Genomic DNA, 26994 nt, shown 5'->3' on the forward strand with positions numbered 1-26994 from the left:
TCACGCGGTCTGCACGTCCAGCACGAACGCTGGTCCATCTGAGGCGCCAGGTGGAAATGGCATGGCAAGCCGTTCCACAGGACTACATCCAGCATCTCTACGATCGTCTCCATGGGAGAATAGCAGCCTGCATTGCTGCGAAAGGTGGATATACACTGTACTAGTGCCGACATTGTGCATGCTCTGTTGCCTGTGTCTATGTGCCTGTGGTTCTGTCAGTGTGATCATGTGATGTATCTGACCCCAGGAATGTGTCAATAAAGTTTCCCCTTCCTGGGACAATGAATTCACGGTGTTCTTATTTCAATTTCCAGGAGTGTATTTTCATCAGATGATGGTTTTAGCTTGTGTGTCATAGATGGGTCTGTAGAACACACAGATGGTCAGATCTTAGTTGCTACATATCACTTTGTGTTATTCCATGCCTGGTATCTAAAGGAAACAAAAAAATACATCTAAATTATGAAGAAACCAAAAATAAAAACTGAAAAGGACATATTCTGCCAGACACCTAGAAAGACGACGTCGGTTTTGATCGAATGATGGTATGTGCCAAATGGTGGATATTGGATGTACTGTTAATGGTTTCAGTGTCTTCAGACGGTATATAGCTTTGTGGCGTAGCTAATAGTGTGCCATATGAGTGTACCCTATAGCAATGAATGCTCCAGCCAGAAGGCGCAGTGTGGTGCAAACGTTTTAAGCAAGCAGGCAACCATGCCACAGAGACACACTTGTTCTCTCTGCAGCTAACTGGGCGAATTTGGGTCAAATTGTGGGCTTTGAGTGGCGGGATTGTCCTTTCAGGGAACTGTCACATAAGTTGGCCATATGGTATCAATTGTATACGATGCAGATATCAGTAGTCAGCTGAATATTCTGACACTCATAGATGAAGTCTTGGAAGGTCACGTGGCACAGACACCTGTCTGGATCATAGTATTGTAAGGGCAGCAGTGGCGGATCATACAGCTAACACACTACAGATAAGAGATCTTGTGAGGCCATATGTGTCAACACTTAGTGTTGTGAACTGGTTATTTGCAGTGGGACTGCCGACATGCACAACTCTCGTCCATCTTTCATTTGTGAACACCATTGACATGCATGACTCTACTTGTGCTGTCGAAGGATCATTTGGAACATGGAATGGCGCAGATGTTATGGTCTAGGTTGTGACATGCTGCAATTCTCGTTCACCTTAGGCAATTCTGAAAAGGGCGCTACTCAGCACTCAGTACTAGCAGAATGTTGTTAGACCTTTTCTTTTTCCATTCTTGCATCAGGAATATGTTGTGTTATTCCAACAGGACAATGCACACCATCAAGCTGCCTGAAAATCTCAACATGCTGAGTTTTGTGTTCTGCCCACTCATCCAGTTTAGGGTGGCTAGGAAAGCCGCTTCCTCGGATCACTAGACAATCATTGAAGGAAATCATATTAAGGGAATTCATTATAAAACTTGCGAGATATTGACGTCTCACAAGCAAGGGGCGAAAGACGAACATAAGCAAACTCTTCAGTATACACAGTTCGTAATACAAGTGAACAAATACAGTTCTTAAGTCACTGCTGTAGTGTTCGCACGTCGGCTCAACTTCAACTCGGTCTGCGGCCAGGCGGAGCGGCGCTTGTATTCTCCTCGTGTAGAGGGCGCTCCTGTATCAGTGCCGTACGGCCGTCTGCGTGCTATTGGCTGACGCCGTCTAACAGTCCTCTCTGCCATAACGTTCCTGGCCGATGTGCCGGCGCTTCATATTACGCCGAAACGCTCTGTAAGACACGGAGCAACTTCACTGCCAGCATAGTCCCCAGACAAATCTCCTATTGAGCAAGTGTGGGATATGATGGGACACGAACTGAATTATGAGACTCGTCAACTAACAACTCTGACAGGACTACGCGAACAGGTCGAGCTGGCGAGGCGTAACAAATCCCAGGACAGTATTCGCTATCTGTTCGATTAACTGGACGTCAGCACCTACATTGGTGCTGTGAGGTTAAACCATATAGAAATGTGGGTGTTTCACCCTGGTCGGTACCTGGTACCATAGGGCTATCTGTGTTATTGACCTTTAAATCTAATCATTTCATATACTCCATATGCACTGTTGCAACAATAAAGCTTGAGCGAATTGGAAACTTCTTAAATGGTGCACTATTTTTTTCAGCATTAAAACAGTGATGTATTATGAGACTACATTAGCATATATGACGTCATTTCTTGGGACTACTGGTTGCGTAGAATGTGGTGAAGGACATCCGAGTGCTCTGAGAACATAGGGACTGGCTAATTGGGCCACTTTAAAGTGACAGCTGCATATCACATTACGTCTTTATCATAGTACTTTAATACCACATAACAAAGTGGGTAGGCAGCAAATAAACAGGATCCCTTCAAACCATGACGAACAGATTTCGCATAATATAAAACAAACAAGGCAATAATTTGTTTTAAATGTAAAGAGTAAAAGGCAGTTACTCAATTTTGAAGGAAAGGTATGACATTGAGTGTCGAAACTGAACGCTATTCACTCTATGAATCCAAAGAGCGATGTAGAAACAAAAAAAATGAGTAAGTAAATTGTTACGAGGCTCCTATTTCAAAATTCGTAATGCGCTGTCAGACAAAATGTGACTTCCTTTCAGCATAAAATTCAGTCATCAGTTGCAAATATATTTTATGGTGGTTTACAGGTTTCGATAAATTAATTTGTCATCTTTAGAAGCGTATAAAATTAAGGATACCATAAATCTTTAGAACTTGGCTATATATTTATGTGAAGCATAAAATGTGTTTAAAATAATCACACACAATATGCACATTTCTAGACTTACCATGGCAGTATGCTTCTATGAAGGACATATTGACATCTGCTAAAAAGACATTAAGTAAGTTTCTGTAATACTAAAGTTTTAAACATGGCTGCGTGGTCAGCGACTGTTTTCAAAGTAAAATTAAAGCAATAAAACCCATCGGTCGCAAATATTAAGTCTTTTGACCTAATTCTGGCACTACCAAGAGTGCCTTTATCAGAAGTAAAACACTCAAACTGGCCTATATCATAAGTACAAACATTATGGGAAAATCGTTTTCGTATAAATGTAAGTACTGACTAGCAGTACAAGAAAGAAACAGTACTTACATAGCATGTACAAAATTAATATGAAGCGATAAAGCTTTAGTCACAAAATTTTTGAAGAAGTATTTTTCTGTAATATACTTTTTATGCTTCTCATAAATGTAGAGTCAAGGTCTAACGATTTATAATATCACTAATTTTGTAGCCTTCTGAAGATAAAAAAATGATTTGTCTGAACTGGTAAACCATAATGAAACTTATTTGCAACTGATGGCTGAATTTTATCCTGAAAAAACAATGCTACACAATCACAAATAAATTAAAAATGAAAGTGATGCATCAAGAAGACTTGGTGCGATGTCAATATAACTTCATACACATACACACCATCAACAGGTATGTAAATAATCATGTGAGTGGCAGACGGCTGAGAGAGAGTATTACTGTTGTTCAATTTTTAGCATTGTTTCCAGGCCGGATAAGGTAGAATAGTGGCATAAACAGCGCCCTCTCTTGAGCGAACTCTGAATGAGATGGCGATGTCGAGTATTCATGTGAAACAGCATTATCCGCAACTGAGGGATTTTAAAGAAGCTTTATTGCGAGTCTTCACTTGCCTGGCTACTCGAATCCTACAATATCCAGCTTTTGGGCCATTAGAATGCGATGAGGCCCCGTGTCAAACTGCATGGGGGCATCAGGGCAGGCATTGCCGTCATCATGGATCAGATCGACCATGTCAGACAACAAGGACGTAGCATCGCTGAATGAACACAGTTTTAATCTGCCTAGATGTTTGATATCAGAGCGCAATCCAATGCAGAGTGAAAATTTTATTAACATCCTTCAGACTGTGGCTAAGCCATGCCTCTGCAATACGCTTTCTTCCAGGAGTGCTAGCTGGTCTTGCAAGTTATGCTGGAGAGCATCTGTCAAGTTTGGAAGGCAGGAGACGAGGTACTGGCGCAAGTAAAGCTATGAAGACGGGTTGTGAGTCGTGCTCAGGTAGCTCAGACCATAGAGCTCTTGTCAGCAAAAGACAAAATTTTTTTTCTTTTTCTTTTTTTTTTAATGTGTGAAATCTTATGGGGCTTAACTGCTAAGGTCATCAGTCCCTCAGCTTACACACTACTTAACCTAAATTATCCTAAGGACAAGCACACACCCATGCCTGAGGGAGGACTCGAACCTCTGCTGGGACCAGCTGCACAGTCCATGACCGCAGAGCCTTACAATGCACGGCTAATCCCGCGCGACAGACAAAGTTTCTGAGTTCGAGTCTTGACCTGGTACACAGTTATAATCTGACAGGAAATTTCCACACCCACATTTCACTGAGTCTAATGAAATATCCATTTTCATAACTGGTCATGGCCCACATGCTGAATCAAGAGAAAATGGAGAGTCAAAGGTATGACACTCAAACTTGAAACTGAACAAGTTCCAATGTGAAGGTGTAAAACGTGCACGTATAGAGACAGAACTCACTGCAGGCGAGAGACGGTGGAGTCACCAGCTGCAGGGGTGTTGTGCGCGGTTGTCGTCGGCGCAGTTGCGACAGGAGTCCTGCTGTGGTCGCCATGGTCGCTGTGCGGCAGAGTGCTGGCTGCCAGTGTGCTCTCTGGGGTGGCTGGAACACTGTACAGAGACAAGCAGTGAGTGGAGGTGTACTCACGTGGAGGACAGGTAGCAGCCTCCCATACACAGTGCTACTGAGGGCCTGTCCAAACACAAAAAAATACAACACATGGTGTGAACGACAATAGTCGCTCCACTAAGATGTACCATTGAGGTACAAGAAATGATTATATGATATTTTTGGCTGGGAGGCCCCATCTGGGGAAATTCAGCCGCTGAGTGCAAGTCTTATTTCAGCCGACGCCACATTTGGTGACTTGTGTGCTGGTGATGAGGATGAAATGATGACGAGGACAACACAAGATCCAGTCCACGAGTGGGAAAAATGTCCAAACCTGCCGGCAATTGAACCTGGGCCCACTGCATTGTAGGTATGCACGGTACCACTGAGCTAAGCAGTTGGACACCGTTGAGGTAATCAGTTCACACATTTTTCCTCCTGAATTTCTCATACCACCAGCTTACCGTATTAGACCATAGTATGTACGAAATAAACCACAGATAAACGGTATACGCAAAGGTCTATACTTATGCTCCACTGATATAGCAACTACTGGGCAGCAAAGTTTGAATGCGTATCTGCAATATGAGCAATATTACAATGGCTGTAGCCTTTAAATATACTTCATGCGATACTATCAAATAATGGAAAATGTGGGATGGAATGTAACACTTTCATGAGACAGAAAGTAGCTACTCGCCATATAGCAGAGACGCTGAGCCTCAGATATGCACTACAAAAAGACTCTCACAATTAAAGCTTTCGGCCATTGGCTTTCGTCAACAATAGACACACATATGCATACACACACAGTCATGCAAACGCAACTCACTAACACGACTGCAGCCTCAGGCAGTCTCCCTGCCCATGGCCTCCTCCTTTCCCCCACCCAGTCGCCACTCCCATCATGCACTGGTGCTGCCGCTGCCAGTGTGGCCTCAGATGCGTGAGACTGCGGTCGTGTTTGTGAGTTGCGTTTGCGTGACTGTGTGTGTATGTGTATGTGTGTCTGTTCTTGACGAAAGCCAATGGCCGAAAGCCTTAATTGAGGGAGTCTTTTTGTATTGCATATCTGTGACTCAGCATCTGTGCTATATAGTGAGTAGCTACTTTCCTTCTCATGATATTGTTAATGTGATATTGTGATCATCAGATGGTCTATGTGGGTTCTGTGTCAGACACCTGGCTGTTAGAGACACGGATGTTAAACAAGGCAGAGAACTTCTTGTATGAAGCCATTCTTATGAAAAAGAAAGATACAGAATTGATTTACGCTGCCCAACGAGAACTCTCACTAAGCAGGTGAACATTGAGCATCAAATGACTGTTAAGTCGAATGAGTATTTGAGGAACTTCAGTAAGGTAAGCTCAGGCTGTGTATGCCTGGTAACTGACAAGAGGGTGTCACTCTGCTGAAATTAAATATTCTGTTTCATTATTGTATTCAGTGTACTTGTACTATCAGACTGTGATTGAGGGATTTCCTGGAGGGGGAAGGAGTCAATATGGTAGAAATTAATGAGGAAGAGGTTATGCAATACAACTATCAAAGCACATTTCAGTAAGGGCATATGAAACAACGATTGCACATAAGAAATCCTTAAAGTAATCTGTGAATTTTGGCAGTGGAGATAGACGCTAATGTCTGGGATGTGAAGTATAACCACTGAAGAAAGTGTGTAGTGTGTGTGTGTGTGTGTGTGTGTGATTTTTTTTTCATTACTTAATACAGTGAAATGTCATGCGGCTAGGGTCTCCCATTGCGTGGACCAGTCGCCTGGTGTAAGTCTTCTTAGTTGACGCCACTTCGGCGACTTGAGCGTCGATTGGGATCAGATGATGATATTGATGATAAAGACAACACAATATCTAGTCCTTCAGTGGAGGAAATCTCCGACGAAGCCAGGAGTCGAACCCAGGCCCCTCAGCATGTCATTCTGACGCACTGACTCCTCAGCTATTGAGGCGGACAAATAATGTAGAAAAATTGGGCTATGAATTGACGATTGACACGAAGTGGAGGATATGATAATCGAACGTTATACGAGACATTGATGTTATGATAAGCAGATGGGCTCCTACCATGCATTAGTGTGTGAAGCCTGAGGCTGTGGTTAAGCTGATGGTTAGGAATACCAACACATATTCTATTTAATTTATTAAGTGCTACTGTGACCAACACTTCTGAATACTGCAAGCATAATATCTACAGGTAATGTGTTGGTGTACCAACTCAGAGTCGTCACCAAGTTTCAGAACACCCACACACACATCTGCTGCTGCTGTCACATTGGGTGGCACTTTGGCTAGTACGACTGTTGCGCCTCTGAAACGAAGCTGCCTGCTGTTGAGTGACCACATGAGGTACTCACTCCATCAGCTTTCAACCAATAGCTACCATGGACGGCGTCTACGCCGCCGGATTACATTGATTTTCCATGTCTGCGTCATCAACAGCAGCGTGTACCCTGTTCGGGAGTTGTGAATCCTGGTTTATCTCTTTGCATGCACAGGAAATGCTCAGTGGCCCTGATCATCAGAAAGGCTCTGGTTATGGTTCAGAAAACGTTTGGCGTTGCCTACCTATGACCAGTTGAATCGCTTAAGGTGGAATCTATGTACCAAACGTTCAGCGAAAGAGTCGTTAGTCCATCCCCTGAAAAAGTGAAGTCAAATAGTGTGTTCAAATTTGACCATATTGCAGTGAGAAATCAGAATGAAATCAGAAAATATTTATTCTTTGCTCATAGACGCTAGTTGATATACTGAATTTCAGCCAGACATACTCATGGGTCCAAAAACATTTGATCCGGGATACTGCAAACCTTTCAGGTAGGACAATCTGAATTTCAAGTACGTTTACTAAACTCATGAAGGGCCCGACATGTCATTTGCTGAAATGTTGGGATTGATGCGATAACTCTCAATATGATTTTCTGATTATTGATAAACTGAAGAAACTTAAAGAGTGGCGATATAGACAAAACTTCGACGAGATTCTGTATGAAAGCTAGTGTACCAAGCTGTAATCGTGTCGCTATACTGTAGGCTATGTTCAAGTTTGCATGGCTGCAGTGTGCTCATCAACAGAAAAATCGAGACCTTCAGTGTCAGATTAGGATAACTGCATCAAGGCAGCAGCTCTGAAAGGGGAATCCCAGCCGAATGACAGACTCCACTCAAGTGAGCAAATAGTCAGCAAAAGGTTAGCGGTATTGGAGGACATTATCAAGGCAGCAGCTACAACAGTTGAGTCCAATGGCAGAACCCCACAGTAAATAAGTTGCATTCTGTCTCGAAGTTTGATCTGTAGGCAACAGGATACCAACGAAACCCATGGTCCTATAAGTGTTGAAAGCTACTCGCCATAAATTGCGTCTCTGGGGATAGCTGGATAGTGAAAAGTGTCTCTCTGAAACGTTTAGACCCGTAACCGGAAGTATTTAAATGTTCTTGGTGGTGGTGGCGAATGGTGGTAGTGGTAGTAGTAGAAGAAGAAAGAGAAGTAGGAGAAGAAGAAGAAGAAGAAGAAGAAGAGGAAGAGGAAGAGGAAGAAGGTGTGGGCAGTCGAAATCATCCCTGTATTTAGGGAAAGCTACATATCAGCTTAACGAAGAACACCTTAAAGACAAGGGTGTGTGAATGGACATCTGGTTTAGTGGACCTAAAACCATCAAACCTTTTAAAGTATTTTCTGAAAGAAAACTATTGCTGACATATTACGTATGATTACTGTACAAAAGCGAACACCCCAAAAAGACCATTAAAAATCAGAAACAATAGGATATACATTAACATTAATAGACCAATGTTAAGCAGGGAATTTCACGTAGGGCATGCCTTTGACATTCAGCATAAAATTCTGAACACATTACCTCTAGAGTATATGTATTACAATGATCCTAACGAAAACATGTATCGGCTCCGACTACGGACGGCATCAGCAGCAGCGAATACAGTGCACACGAATGGAATATCCATCATCTCAGAGCTACGAGAAAGTCGCACTGCTGAACAATAATAGTGGAGACAGTGATCCGTAAACTTCACGAGTGCTATCGCAGAATCTTCCAGTGCAGAAGAGCTATAGTACATAATTTGGATAATCTATGACAGGCCGATCTCGTGGATGCAACAGCAAACTCATGAATGAATGCAGGTTGAAATATATCTTAATGATCACAGATATGTTCCAAATTTTCTTGGGCAGCTCCTCTGAAGGCAAAGAGAGGGAGTAACGAGGTGCAGGCGTTTGAACAATTGCTTCAGAACTGTAGGAATTGGTGTCCACACAAACTGCAGAATGATCACACAGGTGAATATTACAATAAAGACATCAAGCTGGTAATGGAGCGATAAGGGATAAACCACTATTCAACATTCTCCCACATGAAAGCGAGGTTTGGAGAGCGTATGAACAGAAACAAGCCCCTTGCCTCAGTGGCAACCGCAGTTCCCGTAAGATCAACGAAGTAAAGCGCTGTCAGGTTGGGCTATCTCTTGGATGGGTGACCATCTGGTCTGCTGAGCAGCTACTTGACTGAGGAGCGACTTGACTGAGAAGTAGTTGCTCTGGCATTATAACCTGATAACGGCTGGGAGAGTGGTGTGCTGACCACATGCCCATCTGTATCCACATCCAGTGACGCATGTGGGCAGAGGATGACACGGTGGCCGGTCGGTATTATTGGGCCTTTATGGGCTGTTTGTGAGGCGTTAACCATTAAGAACCATATGTGGATGGCTTGCACACATGTCTAGACACTCTCCAACAAATTATTGGAGAGTATAATCTAACTGAAGACAGCTGTCCATCCACGTGATAGTGGACTTCTGAATATATCATACAAGAGGATTAAGGTGGTGGATCCACGCAGTCAGAAAGTCATAGTAGGTGATATAGTGCTTATTTCAAAATACAAAATTTTGTCTCAGAAGTCTTACTTTCCTAGCTGCTCAATGGTGACCTTTACAGTGTCCAGAGCACAGGGAACAAATGTTAGAACACACACCTTAAAGAACGGCGCTGGTGAAGAAACTGCAGGAAGTTTTTACACAGAGGAATGGCACAAAAGATCCGGGGTTAAATGAACTGAGGTACACACCTCTTCTGGAAAACGTATGTTCTTCCTAGGCATCATAGCTATGTTGTATGTAAGCATTCAGCGCCTCAGGTGGGTGAGGGGACTGTCACGCGACTGGCTCCCAGGATCAAGGTGGCCACCAGGAGTATCATGGTAGTGTGTGGGCAGTACTCTTCAGGTAGTAGCCAGCTCTTGGCTGGGGCCCAGACCAGCTCAGAACTAACCTATGTTAGCTGCTTGCATGCATAAGACTCTCCAACTAGTGGTGGCTGCTATGCAGTTGCCAGGTTGTGACCACTGCTCATTGCTTCTACAACCTGTGGAGTATTTTATTCGCCACCGGGTGCTAGGTAGCTCACACAGTGCGTTATACTGTGCACCCCTACTAAAACATACCACCACCAGTGCTGTGTGAAGGCTACGCCCATGACACAAGCGTGATAGTGCTGCCACAATGTGGTGGGAAAATAAACTATTCTCTTGCTCGTCGGATACTGCAGACAAATTCTGAGTCACCCATACCTATGAAAGTAGGAGTCAATTCGACGAGGCAGTGATATGTTCCTGGAATGGGTGGTACTCACCTACTTGACAGGTGTCATCTCCTCAGAGCTACTCATGGGTGGCTCTCAACTCGCTATCCCTCCATTCCTTTCTCTCATAATGTATTGAGCAAGCTGGTTAGTGCTTCTCAACAGTTACTGTCCTTTCATTCTTTCATACTGCTGTCACAACCGCTCTTCTTCAACCTAGACCTTTTCAGCATTATGAAGCACTGTGTTGCTGCTTTCAACATAGGTATACAAAGTAATTTCAGCTCTCATCTCTGTGTATGTGTGTGTTACCTTCTTTTATAACTCCCTATCAGATGGCAAGTTTCCTTCTCCTCCACCCATTGCAGTTCTGAGCATCCTGTCGCCTATGTTGAGTGCCATTGCATTTCAGGATCTGGTTAGGCAGCTTTGCACTCGTGAGGAAGGCTTCTGCTTAAATTCTGGTTCATGTGAAAGTGATTACGAGTTTCTCTCCCCTCTCTCCATGTGTGTATGTGCACAGATGTCTAACAATACGCTTTTTATTTCTGCCTTTTGCAGAAATCTTGAGTCAGATCAAGGAATTGGGGATGGATCAAATCTCACAGCTGAGTCCAGTAACAATTGGGTTGACTCCAACTCAGTGTACCATTCTCGTTAGTGATGAAAACAACAGGCAGGAGACACCTTCTGAGCCCACCCCATAATCCATGACACCAAACTTCGAATACCACAGATATGAGCAGAAGTTCTCCTATCACCCAACAAAAAAATTGCATTCTTGCACTGCTAATGGTATGTTGGTATGTTTTCTTGTCTTCTTGTAGGCGCACTCAACAATGAGTACCAGGTGAATTTGTTCACCTTTTTCATCAACATTAGCTCATGGAGCATAATGTTGGCCATCAAATAGAGAATATATGAAGTAGGTGTCCTCATTCTTCTTCTATCAACAAACACAACTGCATGCATTGATTACTAATGTTAGGTGTTCTATTCTCTGTTTGCTGGTGAACTCGATGCATGTGTCGAGGTTGACCAACTTTTGTTGGATTGTATGGAGGAGGTGCTGTGTGGAAGACTTGCACATGTAGCAGCAGCAGACCCACTGACGATGGTGCAGGTGGATCTGGCTGTGCAGCAGCCTTGCCCACCATATGTGTTCCAGCAGTTCTCCCGCCATCCATGATGCAGCCTGGCCTGTTGTGAGACACTAATAATTTTGAATGTATGTAGAAACAGTATAGATCCATATATACTCTTTTTCTTGAAATTATGTATGATAATTAATATTGGTTCCTCCTTCTGTCTTTGTATGTGATGTGTGGGAGAGGTAGTGTGGTGGACATGTGCGTCAAACAGCAGCTGATCGACCCATGATGTTCCAGCATGCTCCATAGCTGCCCATGACGTACCCACAGCACCAGCAAGAACAGCTGCATCAGTAGCAGCTGGTCATTGCATCAGCAGCCTGCCCCATTGATGATTGTGGTGATGTACTTATGACTGACCACGAGGCAGAGGCATTCCAGGACTAGTGACATCTGTGGTGCAACACTGGCCCTCAAAGTTCCAGACCTGCCTGTCGAACAGCAGTTCAATTCTGGCCTGTTTGCAATTATCTTGAAAGCGCTCTCAATGACCTTGCCCATCTCGCAAGCATCACCACCAGAGATCGCCGTGACACCGAGTCGCGTCTAGTAGCTGCAGTACTCACATCTGTGCTATTAAGGATTAGAGAGTAGATAGTACTGGCGTACTTCACTACTCAATGATCACTGGCACATTTCGGAAATTATCTCATCTGCTGAAACTGACCATCTGAATGTGAGCTCCCGAGATCCTGCCACTTTCCTTCGTGCTTGTCAAATAGTTTTGGAAACAGAGCTCCCTGGATACATCGACAGTATCCCGCCATTAAGTGCAAGGCAGTTCTGTAATGTAAGCTGACGCACTCCCTGAAACACGAAATGGTTTTGAGGAGAGCAGCGTCGTCAAAATATGGAGGTGAACTGTCATCGTATCATGGGGTGAGTCGGTCGCAGAGTAGTTCAGAACTTTTATAAGAGTGTTATGAGGGACCTTTTTCCTGAGATGTAGGGAAGGGGGTCTGATGAGGCACCCAGCAGCGTACTCCACCTAGACTTTTACTCACATGGCTTTGTTCCAAGTATTGGAGGTCCAGTTACAACTCTTTTCCAAAAGATGTAGCTGCTAAAAATGCGTGCTTTTATGTCTGGAATACTGCCAAAGGGGATGTATATTGCTTTACATTGTCGCTTATGGCCAGCAATAGAAATTACCCTAGTCATGTATATCATTCGAATACATACAAAAGATATAATGTCCCCTGCCATCATAGTGTCCACAGCATTTTCTGTAAATCTGTAGGACATTCCAAAATTTGACATCCAGAATTTCAATTATGCGATTCATGTGTGCACCCTTGGAGATAATAACCCAGAAATGAGCAGACCTTGAATAACAATTAAGTGAACACTAAAGCAATGGGACGACACTACTTCTTCAAGTTAACAGGTAAATGTTCCAGATGCAGAGACCTGTCTCTAATCTCCGAGTGCAATTTGGATAAAACACATGCCACACTTGTTTCTGCCCACGTGTAGAAACACTGTGGTACACTACATTTCTGCCATAGATGTCTCAAGTCATTCACCAGGGGTGAATATCTTGAAAGACACTTCATTGACTCCTCAATCCATGAACTGGTACACGTGGAAAAACCTACTGAAGACAAAAAGTTCTTAAAATGTAAGAACGACCACCACCAGGAGCCATGTCCCTTAGTTATGTACACTGTTCTAGAGTGCCTCTTAGTTCCTGTGACACAGTCTGAAGGCGATCCCCCTGCCTTCCATACCATCTTCATAGAATGGCTTGTACCATATCCAGCTGCATAATACATTGCATGCATGTATGACTGTAGTCCCAACAAATTCAAATGTATGTTGGGGAAAATCCTTCGAGATAGTTGCTCGCTGAGCTCTAAGAACTTATGTGGAAAGCTGATTATGCCTATAGTGACAACGTCCCCCATGACCAACTCAGAGTAGAACGATCCGTAGTATGTCATTTGATTGCTGTATTTGTGGGCTGCTGTTTGATAGAGAAGAGGTATCTCTTCATCGTGGCCATTGTCACCTAACAGGGAAATTCAACACACGCATCTGGAAGTACCAGTTGCCATGGCAAATACCCATCTTTTTACACTATTTGATTGGGTATGATAACCACTTTCTGGTTCAGTACTTGCGTGATTTCTCGTTCAAAGCTGATAAGGTCTATGTCATTCCTGACACTATTGAAAAGTACATCTCATTTTCAAAGAGAATCATGCCAAGAATAATGTTTTGCTTCCTGGATTCACTTTACTCCATGCATCGGTCTCTTTAGAAACATACTGATACAATGCATTTTAAGGATAAGCATATCACCAGAGCCACAGATCCAGATGATCGAAGTTTCACCTTGTGACGAAGAAGAGTGGGTTTCCGCATAAATGGTTCAAATGGCTCTGAGCACTATGGGACTTAACATCTGAGGTCACCAGTTCCCTAGACCTTAGAACTACTTAAATCTAACTAACCTAAGGACATCACACACATCCATGCCCGAGGCAGGATTCGAACCTGCGACCGTAGCGGTGACGCGGTTCCAGACTGAAGTGCCTACAACCACTCGGCCACAACGGGTGGCTTTCCTCATAAATACTTGAATTCGATGGCGTTCTGTATGCTTTCATGCACAGCGGTAAGGTAAGGTGGGCAACAGAGGCAGACGTCAGCCATTGACATAACAAAGTAGGACGGGAGCAGAAGTGGTTAGTGTACAAGTAACACAGCAAACAGAATATTTACTTAACTGTGTTTTCCCCAAACATGCAAAGACTCATTACAAATGGTGGAATAAGATATAGCGTTCAGCTCGAACAATAGCAACAACAGTAATTTGGGAATTGTGACTTGGCGGAATCGGAGTGGCATCCCTAACGAAGAGGCTCCTAGTGCGAGCAGGCTGAGCCGCTGTCACTAGCCATCCCGTATTGCAGCCGCAGAGAGCGCTCGACGTATGAACACATAGCTCACTGGCCGCGATGGCTGGGTCCACCAGATTCCACAGGATCAGTATTGGCGTCAGACAGTAACTTGCAATTCAGTTGCTGTGACCCCCATGATGTACTGATACGTGGTATCACCAATGGAGAGAATCAATGAAACCACATTGCCAACTCAGCCGCATTCTCTAGTGAATTAACAAGCATTATCACAACGGATGTGGAGTGTGAGTACAAGGTTAATAATTGGCTGGAGTTTGGAGTCACTGATTTAAACGAATATGCCAGTTGATGCGGAATGCTGCTCATGGACATCTTCAAGAAGTTCTGAAATGTACGCATACTGCCTTCCACTTGATGGCACCTGGGCTTTCGTGGGATGCAATGTTAAGGAAGATGTTTGTCAACATTGTTCTGGTGACCAATACTGATATGTTGCTCTTCTTAAAATATGGTATTCACAGGGGTGAATAACCCATAAATGAGTGAGGTGGAGTACAGGCCATCTGGTAATTTAAGTTACAATCTTTACCAGGATCTCAAGCATCTATATGAACAATCCATGTAACGAAGTATACCATTTAAAGGGTTCCAGTGGCTGTCCAAGCAGAAAATGGATAGTTTCTACATCTACGTGATTACTCTGTTTTCACAATAAAGTGCCTGGGAGAGGGTTCAATGAACCACCTTCAAGCTGTCCCTCAAACGTTCCACTCTCTAACGGCGCGCGGGAAAAACGAGCACTAAAATTTTTCTGTTTGAGCCCTGATTTCTCTTATTTTATCGTGAAGATCATATCTCCCTGTGAAGGTGGGTACCAATAGAATGTTTTCGATGGAGATAACTGGTGATTGAAATTTCATTAGAAGATCCCGTCGCAACGAAAAACGCCATTGTTTTAATGATTGCCACTCCAGTTCACGTATCATGTCTGTGACACTATCTCCCCTATTTCGCGATAATACAAAACGAGCTGCCCTTCTTTGTAGTTTTTCGATGTCATCCGTCAGTACCACCTGATGCGGATCCCACACCACACAGCAATACTCGAGAATAGGGAGGAAAATCGTAGTGTAAGCAGTCTCTTTGGTAGACCTGTTGCACCTTCTAAGTGCTGTGCCAACGAATCGCAGTCTTTGGTTTGCTCTTCCCACAGTAGTATCAATGTGATCGTTCCAATTTCGGTTATTTATAATTGTAATTCCTAAGTATTTAATTGAATTTACAGCCCTCAGTTTTGTGTGACTTATCGCGTTATCGAAATTTAGTTGATTTTTTTAGTGTTCATGTGAATAACTTGACACTTTTCTTTATTTACAGGCAATTGCCACTTTTCGCATCATACAGATATCTTATCTAAATCATTTTGCAGGTCATTTTGATCATTTGATGACTTTACAAGACCATAAATGACAGCATCATACGCAAACAATCTAAGACGGCTACTCAGATAATCTCCTATGTCGTTAATATAGATCAAGAACAATAGAGGGCCTATTACACTTCCTTGGGGAACGCCGGATATGACTTCTCTTTTACTCGATGACTTTCCGTGTATTACTACGAACTGCGACCTTTCTGACAGGAAATCAGGAATCCAGTCGCACAACTGAGGCGATACTCCGTAGGCATGCGGTTTGGGTAGTTTGGTTACAAGTCGCATGTGAGGAACCGTGTCGAAAGCCTTCTGGAAATCTAAAAATATGGAATCAAATTGACATCCCCTGTTGCTAGCACTTATTACTTCATGAGTATAAAGAGCTAGTTGTGTTTCACAAGAACGATATTTTCTGAATCTGTGCTGACTATGTGTCAATAAGCATGAGATCCATGAAGCTGATGATGGTGGTGAGGGGTATGGTCTAAGGGTAGAGCTGGAGTATCAAACCAGTAGTCATGACGAGCACAATGACTTTTTGCTATGTATGAAGAGCCTGGTCCCACGAAATGGCTCCATCCCGAAGCTTTTGACAACGCTGGGGACAAATTCCTTCTATTTTTCCATATAGAAAGTTCCAGCAATGTCTCAGGATCGGATGGAGCTTGTTAGTATCAGCCAAGGAATCTGCTTCAAGCAGTATCCCTGGCTGAAGGAACACAATGGCAACTGATTCTGAGAAAGTCAAATTAACGAATAATTCGGTTTTTGGAAAAGCTTTGGAAAATTTTAGAAAACACTGTGAAATTTATTTTGTATGCTGGTGAGCTGATAGCCTAAGAGGTTACGTCACCATGCCAAATTTTCAATGGACCACCATCTTCAGTGGAGGACTGAGTAAATGACCAAGATTTCAGTGCTCTTCACGAAGCCTGTCTGTATCGGTATGTGTTCTGGACCTCTCGAAACTTCACTAGTCCCGTGTTCACTAAGACTTTGCTAACCAAAAATTCTCCAGTTCCAACTTACTTTATCTGGATACAGAGCGTTTCGCTACTGGTGAAAGTCTGTGATCCATATGAAGCTAACAGGTGCAGCCATGAAGAATTTGATACTTCTGGATACATGCACAATAATTCTTTAGAAATAACACCACAAAACAAGAAGATTATCTTCCTGAAGACGAGGCGAATCGTTTGTAGATCGTGGAGTTTATGGGGCTCGGATCCTGCATGTATGCTTATCACGTAGGCACCCAGAGGTGTGCTTTGTGTATGCATTATGAAGTGTCAAGGGCTCTCACATCTGAAGATTACAATGAGTGGCTTCTTTGTGTGTGCCTGTTTTTCTTAACCAGCTGGTGCTTGTTCATGTTTCTCCTGTATACAGCGTAAACATACCAGAAACCATTAACTAAATACCAAATATATCGTACACCGAAAATATATTGTACATAGAAAGAGCGGAATCACTGAAATGTAAATATACTGAAAGAAATGCTGGATATATGGAATGTACTGATTATATGGAAAATGTAGAATCCAAGTTCTATCATTAATGCAGGTGATAGCCAAAAGTCATCAAAAATAGCACTTTGTAAATAAAAATTGTGTGTCCATATACACTCCTGGAAATTGAAATAAGAACACCGTGAATTCATTGTCCCAGGAAGGGGAAACTTTATTGACACATTCCTGGGGTCAGATAGATCACATGATCACACTGACAGAACCACAGGCACATAGACACAGGCAACAGAGCATGCACAATGTCGGCACTAGTACAGTGTATATCCACCTTTCGCAGCAATGCAGGCTGCTATTCTCCCATGGAGACGATCGTAGAGATGCTGGATGTAGTCCTGTGGAACGGCTTGCCATGCCATTTCCACCTGGCGCCTCAGTTGGACCAGCGTTCGTGCTGGACGTGCAGACCGCGTGAGACGACGCTTCATCCAGTCCCAAACATGCTCAATGGCGGACAGATCCGGAGATCTTGCTGGCCAGGGTAGTTGACTTACACCTTCTAGAGCACGTTGGGTGGCACGGGATACATGCGGACGTGCATTGTCCTGTTGGAACAGCAAGTTCCCTTGCCGGTCTAGGAATGGTAGAACGATGGGTTCGATGACGGTTTGGATGTACCGTGTACTATTCAGTGTCCCACGACGATCACCAGTGGTGTACGGCCAGTGTAGGAGATCGCTCCCCACACCATGATGCCGGGTGTTGGCCCTGTGTGCCTCGGTCGTATGCAGTCCTGATTGTGGCGCTCACCTGCACGGCGCCAAACACGCATACGACCATCATTGGCACCAAGGCAGAAGCGACTCTCATCGCTGAAGACGACACGTCTCCATTCGTCCCTCCATTCACGCCTGTCGCGACACCACTGGAGGCGGGCTGCACGATGTTGGGGCGTGAGCGGAAGACGGCCTAACGGTGTGCGGGACCGTAGCCCAGCTTCATGGAGACGGTTGCGAATGGTCCTCGCCGATACCCCAGGAGCAACAGTGTCCCTAATTTGCTGGGAAATGGCGGTGCGGTCCCCTACGACACTGTGTAGGATCCTACAGTCGTGGCGTGCATCCGTGCGTCGCTGCGGTCCGGTCCCAGGTCGACGGGCACGTGCACCTTCCGCCGACCAATGGCGACAACATCGATGTACTGTGGAGACCTCACGCCCCACGTGTTGAGCAATTCGGCGGTACGTCCACCCGGCCTCCCGCAAGCCCACTATACGCCCTCGCTCAAAGTCCGTCAACTGCACATACGGTTCACGTCCACACTGTCGCGGCATGCTACCAGTGTTAAAGACTGCGATGGAGCTCCGTATGCCACGGCGAACTGGCTGACACTGACGGTGGCGGTGCACAAATGCTGAGCAGCTAGCGTCATTCGACGGCCAACACCGCGGTTCCTGGTGTGTCCGCTGTGCCGTGCGTGTGATCATTGCTTGTACAGCCCTCTCGCAGTGTCCGGAGCACTGGGTCTGACACACCGGTGTCAATGTGTTCTTTTTTCCATTTCCAAGAGTGTACATATGTTATAAAGAAAATATTGTTGATGAACTAGAACAAACAATTGATTGTAACCCAAAAATACACTGCATGTACGACACAGAAACAAAAGTTTTCGTGATAAGCTGTCAGTTAATTTGTTATACCATCGTTATTATTTGCAGACCCTTTTAACTAGACTCTTGCAGCTGAACTACATACAGGAAACTTTTAGTGATGATTTGCTGTTGTTTGTAACAAACTTGCACCTCTCCACCATGATGGTCAGATATCGAATGGAGACAGAGGTCTACACACAGTTGAGCTAGTTATAAAGGATGATAAGGGAGAGGACGAGGAGAGCTCGAATCTTATTGGTCCATTGTGCTCCCACTGACAGAGAGATTTCAGACCTATTTTACGTCATGTGACCTAGTATCGAGTCCATTTGTATAAGGAGTGTGGCTACGATTATGTGATGTCACGATCTCAAACATAACTCACACAGTTGGCTAAGTGGTGCCTCTGGGTGCCTTTGATCAATTCCTGGTGGTTCCTCAGAGTGGAGAGGGTGGGGCAGTGAGAAACCTGAGTGTATAACCTGACACCAGAAGTCCTTATCAGTGTAACCTGATACTCAAGGTGAAAGCTGTCTGGAACATACACTGGAAACCTACTCTCATTGACAAGAGCTGCCCAATGACATTTTGCTCATCTACTATTGTTAAAATTACGTAATATGATACTTGTTCCGCGTTCAGTGATGGTAACACAGAGACAGACTAGGATCTGATGCAGGTTGCTTCTCCAAAAACATATTGAAGACGATTGATAATGTATGTACTGCTAGGGTCCAAATATCAGTGAAGGGAACACCAGAAGAATCATACTAGAAGAAAAGAGCTACATAAAGACTAAACTATTCAAATGTATGGTTATGGTCAACATTAACATATTTGTTTCTGACATAAACATTGCATTTCATGAAATTATCGTTTTTCAGTGCGTAAGGAACGTTTTATGCTAAACCGTTATGGATAAGAAGATGAACTTTAGTACAGAATTTATATATGTTATAACACAGCTCTTGTGGCACAAAATTTTTCAAAGTGCGTTATTTTCAAATACATTTAAATTCTTGCAAAATAAAAATTACTGTATCTCTTTCATGTAAACTTAAAAATATTCTGAGAGTTCAAAGAATGACACTAAAAATACAGTACATAGATTTTTTTATCTAATTACTAAGAATGACTTACCACATTTTCAAATGGACAACAATAATATCATTTTAAAAATATTCCTAATGCCATAACACGTACTCTGAAACTACCAAGCAACGTTCTGACCAACCCATTCCACAAAAAATTTAGAAACAAAATCCAGATTATAGACAATTCACAATGACATCTGCAAAATTTAGTTCGATTATCTCTCAAACAGTTAATGTTACAGTAGCTTGTATGTGGGCACCTGTTTTCTCATACATCCACCCTTATGAGTGTATGAATACAGTGGAACCTGTCTTGCTCATTTACTGTGTCATAGGAGCTCAGCTATGGGCCATGTCATAATCCATATTATACAAGTTTCATTAATTGTGTGTATACGTTTGGATGGTTGTGTGCTAAAGTAAAAATTTGTGTTATGGACTAATAATGTAATTCATCTCTTCCACGAATCATGTACTTCGCCATTGGTGGGGAGGCTTGGTGCCTCAGTGATACAGACAGCTGTAACATAGGTGCAACAATGACAGAGGGTATCTGTTGAGAGGCCACACAAACATGTGGTCCCTGAAGAGGGGCAGCAGGCTTTTAAGTAATTGCAGGGGGAAACAGTCTGGACGACTGACTAATCTGGCCACGGTATATCAACTAAAAAGGCGTTGCTGTGTTTGTACTGTGAATGACTGAAAGCAAGGGGAAACTCCAGCCATAATTTTTCCCGATGCAGCTCTGCTGTATGCTTGATCGATGATGGCATCTACTTGTGTAAATTGTTACGAAGACCAGTAATCCCACATTTGGATCTCTGGATGGTACCTACTCAGGAGGATATCGTTATCAGGAGAAACAAAATTGGCGTTCTATGGATCGGAGCATGGAATGTCAGATCCCTGTGGCGGAGTGGTTACACGACAATAACATCCCTGTAATGGACTGGCTTGCACAAAGTCCTGACATGAATCCTTTAGAACACCTGTGCCACGTTTTGGAACGCCGAATTGGTTCCAGGCTGCGCCGACCGACATCGATACCTCTCCTCAGTGCAGCACTCCGTGGAGAATGGGCTGCCATTCCTCAGGGAACCTTCCAGGACCTGATTCAACGTATGCCTCCGAGAGTGGAAACTGTAATTAAGGCTAAGGGTGGGACAACACCATATTGAATTCCAGCATTACCGATGGAGGGTGCCCGGAACTTGTAAGTGATTTTTAGCAAAGTGTCTGGATACTTTTGATCATATAGCGTAAGTGTAAAAGAACGGACTCTGAAAATTACGACCATTAACACTAACATCAGTTGGCTGAAGAATCCATAACGTGTTCTCGGCTGGAATACAGTAAATTTCCTTGAGAGGGGGAAGCTTCTGTCTATAATTCAGCAAGGTTTTAGAAAGCATCGCTCTTGTGAAACTCGGCTTACCCTCACTTACACGAGATCGTGCGAACAATGGATGACGTGAAATGGGCGGATTCCATAGAAACAGATATCCGTAAAACATTTGACACGATGTCACAGTGCCGACTGTTAACGAAAGTACAAGCACACAGAATGGGTTCCTAGGTATATGAGTCACCTGAAGATATTTTAAGTAACAGATCCCAGTACGTTGTCCCCGACGGCGAGTTTGAGGCTGTGATATTGTTAGGAGTGTACCAGAGAAGCGCAATAAGGCCGCTGTTATTTTCTATGTACATAAAAGATCTGGCAGACAGGGTAAACAGCAGTCTGCGGCTGTTTGGTGCCGATGATGTGGCATACGGGAAGGCGCCGTCGTTGAGTGACTGTAGGAGGAGACAGGATGACTTAGACAAAATTTCCAGGTGGTGTGATGAATAGCAGCTGGCTCTAAATGTAGAAACACGTAAGTTAATATACACTGCTGGCCACCGTAAATGCAGCACCAAGAAAGACAAGAGGTAGCACAACAAAATTTATTTTGTAGATAACATGTTGACCAAGTATCAAATGATTACGTTTACAGACGTCTGTGACATGTGGTTCCTGCCAGAATCAGTAGCCAGAGTAGCCGCCATTGTTGGAGATCACCGCTGCCACACGTCTCGGCATTGAGTAAAAGAGACGTTGGATGTGTTCCTGGGGTACAGCAGCCCAAGCAGCTTCCACACGTTGCCAAAGATCATCTGGTGTGGCAGCTGGGGATGTAATCTGGGTCACTCGTTGAGCAACCATGGACCACATATTTTCTATCGGCGAAAGATCCGGAGAGCGAGCCTGCCAGGGAAGCAATTCAATCTGGTTATTGACGAAGAACCTTTGGACAATGCGTGCCACGTGTGGTCGCGCATTATCCTGTTGAAATATGGCTGTGGCCGAGCCCTGAAAGTAAGGAAGGACAACTGGCTCCAGCACCTCGGATATGTAGCGCCGGCTATTTAAAGTACCGGCAATGCGTACTAGAGGCGTGCGAGAGTAATATCCAATGCCGCCCCATACCATAATACCCGGTGCAAGACCAGTGTGGCGGTGCATAATGCAGCTGTCCAGCATCCTCTCTCCACGGTGTCTCCACACTCGAATCCGACCATCGTGGTGCTGTAGACAGAAGCATGCCTCGTCAGTAAAGACAACGTCATTCCATTCTGCCGTCCACATCCGTCTGTCATCACACCATTGGCGACGGAGACGTCTGTGGTTCTGCGTCAATGGTAGACGAAGCAATGGACGTCTTGCGGACTGACCACTCTGCTGTAAACGGCGTCGAATGGTACGCGCAGACACTGGATGATGCGTTACAGGCGCAATGTGCTGTGCTATGGTTCGGGATGTCACTGAGCGATCCGTTTACTGCCATGCGCACAATTTGCCTATCAGGACGTGCAGTGGTGCACCGAGGTGAATGCGATCGACTACGTCGGTCCGTCGTACCCTCCTGCATCCAACGGTCACATATCCGCATTACAGTTGTTTGGTTTCGTCCAACACGACTAGCGATTTGTCTGTATGATAATCCAAAATCTTGGTAAGCCACTATCCTTCCTCTGTCGAACTCGGATACTTGATCAAAAGATGTCCGCTGTTGTCTACGAGGCATAACTGATCGTCTTGTGAAACAACCACAAGGTAAACACACGTGCCGAACGTATACTCGTCGAAATCGCCAAGCATTAAATGGCGCTATGAGGTGGCGCCACAGGCGCGCGTGATGTGCGTCTGCGCTGAAATTATAATCAGTTGCATATCTCATCGCTGCAAACCCATGGTGTAAATTTCACTTGATTCGGATGCTTCCTTCAGGGTGTTGCATTTACGGTGGCCAGCAGTGTAGATGAGTAGGACAGCCAAACCCATAATGTTCAATTATAGTAGTAGCAGTGTTCTGCTTGGCATGGTTACGTCGATTAAATATCTAGAAGTAACAAATATGAAGTCGAATGAGCATGTAAAGAGTGTAGTATGGAATGCGAATGGTCGACTTTGGTTTACTTGGAGAATTCTAGGAAAATGTGGTTCATGTGTAAAGGAGGAGTCTAGTGCGACCCATTGTTGAGTATTGTACGAGTTCTGGGATACACACCAGGTCAGATTGATGGGGGATGTCGAAGCAGTTCGGAAACGGTCTGCTAGATTTTTTACCAGTAGGCTCAAACAACAAGCAAGTGTTATGGAGTTGCTTCAGTGTGACCGGATTTAATTCGACTACATTCCATTATCATTGTTTAGCTTTTGTTAATGTTCATCTTATATCCTCCTTTCAAGACACTGTCCATTCCGTTGAACTGTCTTCCATATCCTCTGCTGTGACTGAATTACAATGTAACTGGCAAACCTCAAAGACTTTATTTCTTCTACATGGATTTAAATTCCTACTCCCAATTTTTATTTGTTTGTTTCACTGCTTGCTAAATATACAGACTGAATAACGTGGAGGATAGGCTACAATCCTGTCTCGCTCCCTTCCCAACCACTGCTTGCCACTGGAGCCTAATATACCTCTAAAAAGCTATACCTAAATCCCCAATACTCGTAGGAGAATACAACTGAATTTTGCTTATGAAATTGCACAAATGCACCTACTGAGTGAAAGAGAAATAAGCAACACACCAGAAATGTAGTTATGATGTGGGAATAGTGATTATTCTGACTGCCCAGTTTATAAGACACAATAAGACTTCCGCACATGACGGTTTACAGCATGGCAGGATATTTTAAGTACGTTACTGGCCTCTATGCAGCCTGACAGAGCACACTGCTGAGTTGCTGGCACTGGTACTGGGTGAAGGACCTGTCCTCACCTTCGTCCTCTCTCTGCACAGCAGGATACCATTGATAGACATCAAACTGTCAGCGGTATCAGAGATGGCAAACAACAATAAGTTCTAGTCTTCATACAAATGGTCTACAGTGCCCTACATTGGCCACAGAGGGTAGAGCTACACATTCGTGAGGCCTGGCTGTTAACTGTACACGTTACTGTGTTTGCTCTGTTTCTGTTTTGAGCGGCACATCTTTGGTTCCACTTCTGGAATGGTTCCTTGTGTGACCACTGCCAGTGCACCTTTCCTCACAGGCTTCCCGCGAGAACCAATATAAGAGCGCCTTGCATTTATGCAATTTAACAGAAATCATGACAGCAAGTAGGGTCGAAACAATTTATGAAGCTACGAGAAACTCGTCTCTTATATGACATTCCTTAGCTAACTTATTTGGTAATGTACACACTTCAATTTCGACATTCGATAAGCCTATTATGAGAAGTCACTTAAAGCATTATGAGCTATCAGAAAATGGCCATGAATGATAGTGTATTTTACAGCACAGACGGACCTAAGGAAACTGAGTGTCATACACTGCAGGCTTCAGAATAGCACACACACCTAGAACTGGGCAACACAGGCGAGTGCCTTCTCACGTGCCTACCTGGTTTCTGTTGCTGGCTCCAGGTCCACGGCCGCCGTGTCCGTAACCTCCTGAGCTGGCGCCGTCGGGGGCGATTCTGAAAAACGGCGTCACCGGGCAGTTCTATGTCCGTACACAGATCTGTCTACACTTGTATGAGCTACAGGCAGACCTGTAGCAAGCAACAGTTGGTAGATGTTGTCCATCAAAATCCAATTAGAGCAATATCCTTGCGGCATGTGATTGATTCTATAAATCTTTAATAATATCACTTAACGAATTTCCTATTTGTTTACACATAAGGCCCCGACTTTCTTTCTACTGTTGCTTGCTCAGAAAGTCTTCCTGTATAGAGGTCTAGCATAATTCTAAAAACACCAGATCGAACTGCTGCAGAATTTTATTGAGCTATCCTCCTGAAACTAAAAAGGAAACTTTCACAGCCGGAAGTATCATGTCCATTATAATTATCCGGGCTGTTATGCCGTGGTCGGTTGATGAATTCCGTGGTGATTCCCAACGTTTCGTCTCCGACTGCGGGAGACATCTTCAAGGGCGTCCGTAGCTTGATGGAAGGTCCAACACACACACTGGCTCGCTACTGACTGCCGCTAAATTCTGTGTCCGCGCGCGGCGTGACGTCACTTGTTTTGAAAACGTCAGTGCACTTGGCCGCTGTCCGTCGCCGTCGATCGCCGTTGCCATCACCCAGTAGTGGACGAGTGGTACACATCTTCTTTAACACCGGCATCCATATACCGTTTAATTTGACGCCCTCCTCCTTTCGGTTGAAATTATTTGGGTGTTTAGCGACTTCGATTGCCTCCCTGTAGAGCCTTTCGTAGTATTCTCTCGTGGCCGCTAGTACTTGCGTCTCCTCGAAACGAAAATTGTGGTTCCCTGGCTGGAAAGCATGCTCCGCAACAGCTGATGGTTCCGTTTCTCCTCTTCTACAATTTCCCTTGTGCTCTTCCAAACGTTTAGAAACAGTTCTTTTGGTGGTACCCACTTAAACATCACCACAGCTGCATGGGATCCTATACACTCCATATTTTTCCAATGGTCTGCGAGCGTCCTTGGCAGGCCTAAGGTATTTCTGTATCTTCCTGGCGGGCTTGTAAATTACGGTAATATTCCGCTTCGTCAAGATCCTCCCTATTCTTTCCGTTACATTTTTTAACAAACGGCAGGAAAACCTTAGATTTTGCAGTAGCCTGTACGTCTGTATGATTTCTGCGTGGCAGCCTCAACGCACGTTTTATTTCGGCGGACGAATATCCGTTCTTCGTTAGTGCATTGTGGAGATGTTCCATCTCAGCGTCGAGCAACTCAGGTTCACAAATATTTCTAGCTCTGTCCGCTAACATCTTGATAACACCTCGCTTCTGTTGTGGGTGGTGGTTCGAATCCCGGTGCAAATAACGGTCCGTGTGCGTGGGTTTGCGGTACACTGAGTGGCCCAAACTACCATTTTCGTTTCTAAACACAAGCACATCGAGGAAATGTAGTTTGCCGTCTACCTCCTCCTCCATTGTAAACTGAATTCTTGAGTTTATACTGTTCAGATGTTCGTGGAACCGGCTTAGTTCCTCCCTACCATGTCTCCACAACACAAACGTGTCATCCACGTATCGGAACCATACATTTGGTTTCTTGCTGGCAGTACCTAAGGCCTGTTCTTCGAATTTCTCCATAAAGAAGTTTGCAATTACGGGACTCAGGGGGCTTCCCATAGCCACGCCATCCGTTTGGTCATAAAACTGTTCATTCCACTTGAAGTATGTGGTCGTCAAACAACACTTAAACAGCTCTAAAATATCGGAAGGAAAAATTCGATCCAGCTGTTCCAATACATCATTAAGTGGAACCATGGTAAACAGCCGGTGTTAAAGAAGATGTGTACCACTCGTCCACTACTGGGAGATGACAACAGCGATCGACGGTGACGGACAGAGGTCAATTGCACTGACGTTTTCAAAACACGTGACGTCACGCCGCGGCGCGGGGGCGCGCGGACACGGAATTTAGCGGCAGTCAGTAGCGAGCCAGTGTGTGTGTGTTGGACCTTCCATCAAGCTACGGACGCCCTTGAAGATGTCTCCCGCAGTTGGAGACGA

The 26994-nt window shown here is 44.3% G+C and overlaps 1 protein-coding gene across 3 annotated transcripts in view; it reads right to left on the reverse strand.

The window, feature by feature from the left end:
* LOC124720130 (poly [ADP-ribose] polymerase tankyrase-1-like) overlaps positions 1-26994 on the reverse strand; it is a 99253-nt gene that overhangs the window by 25514 nt on the left and 46745 nt on the right. For all 3 annotated transcript variants that reach the window (XM_047245427.1, XM_047245428.1, XM_047245426.1), the window contains 2 exons: positions 24899-24974; positions 4573-4722 (listed from right to left, as the gene is read on the reverse strand). In XM_047245427.1, coding sequence (XP_047101383.1) covers positions 4573-4722; positions 24899-24974 — 226 coding nt within the window. The remainder of the gene's footprint in view (positions 1-4572; positions 4723-24898; positions 24975-26994) is intronic.

The sequence above is a fragment of the Schistocerca piceifrons genome, chromosome 11 (assembly GCF_021461385.2).
Source record: "Schistocerca piceifrons isolate TAMUIC-IGC-003096 chromosome 11, iqSchPice1.1, whole genome shotgun sequence".
Classification (NCBI taxonomy): domain Eukaryota; kingdom Metazoa; phylum Arthropoda; class Insecta; order Orthoptera; family Acrididae; genus Schistocerca; species Schistocerca piceifrons.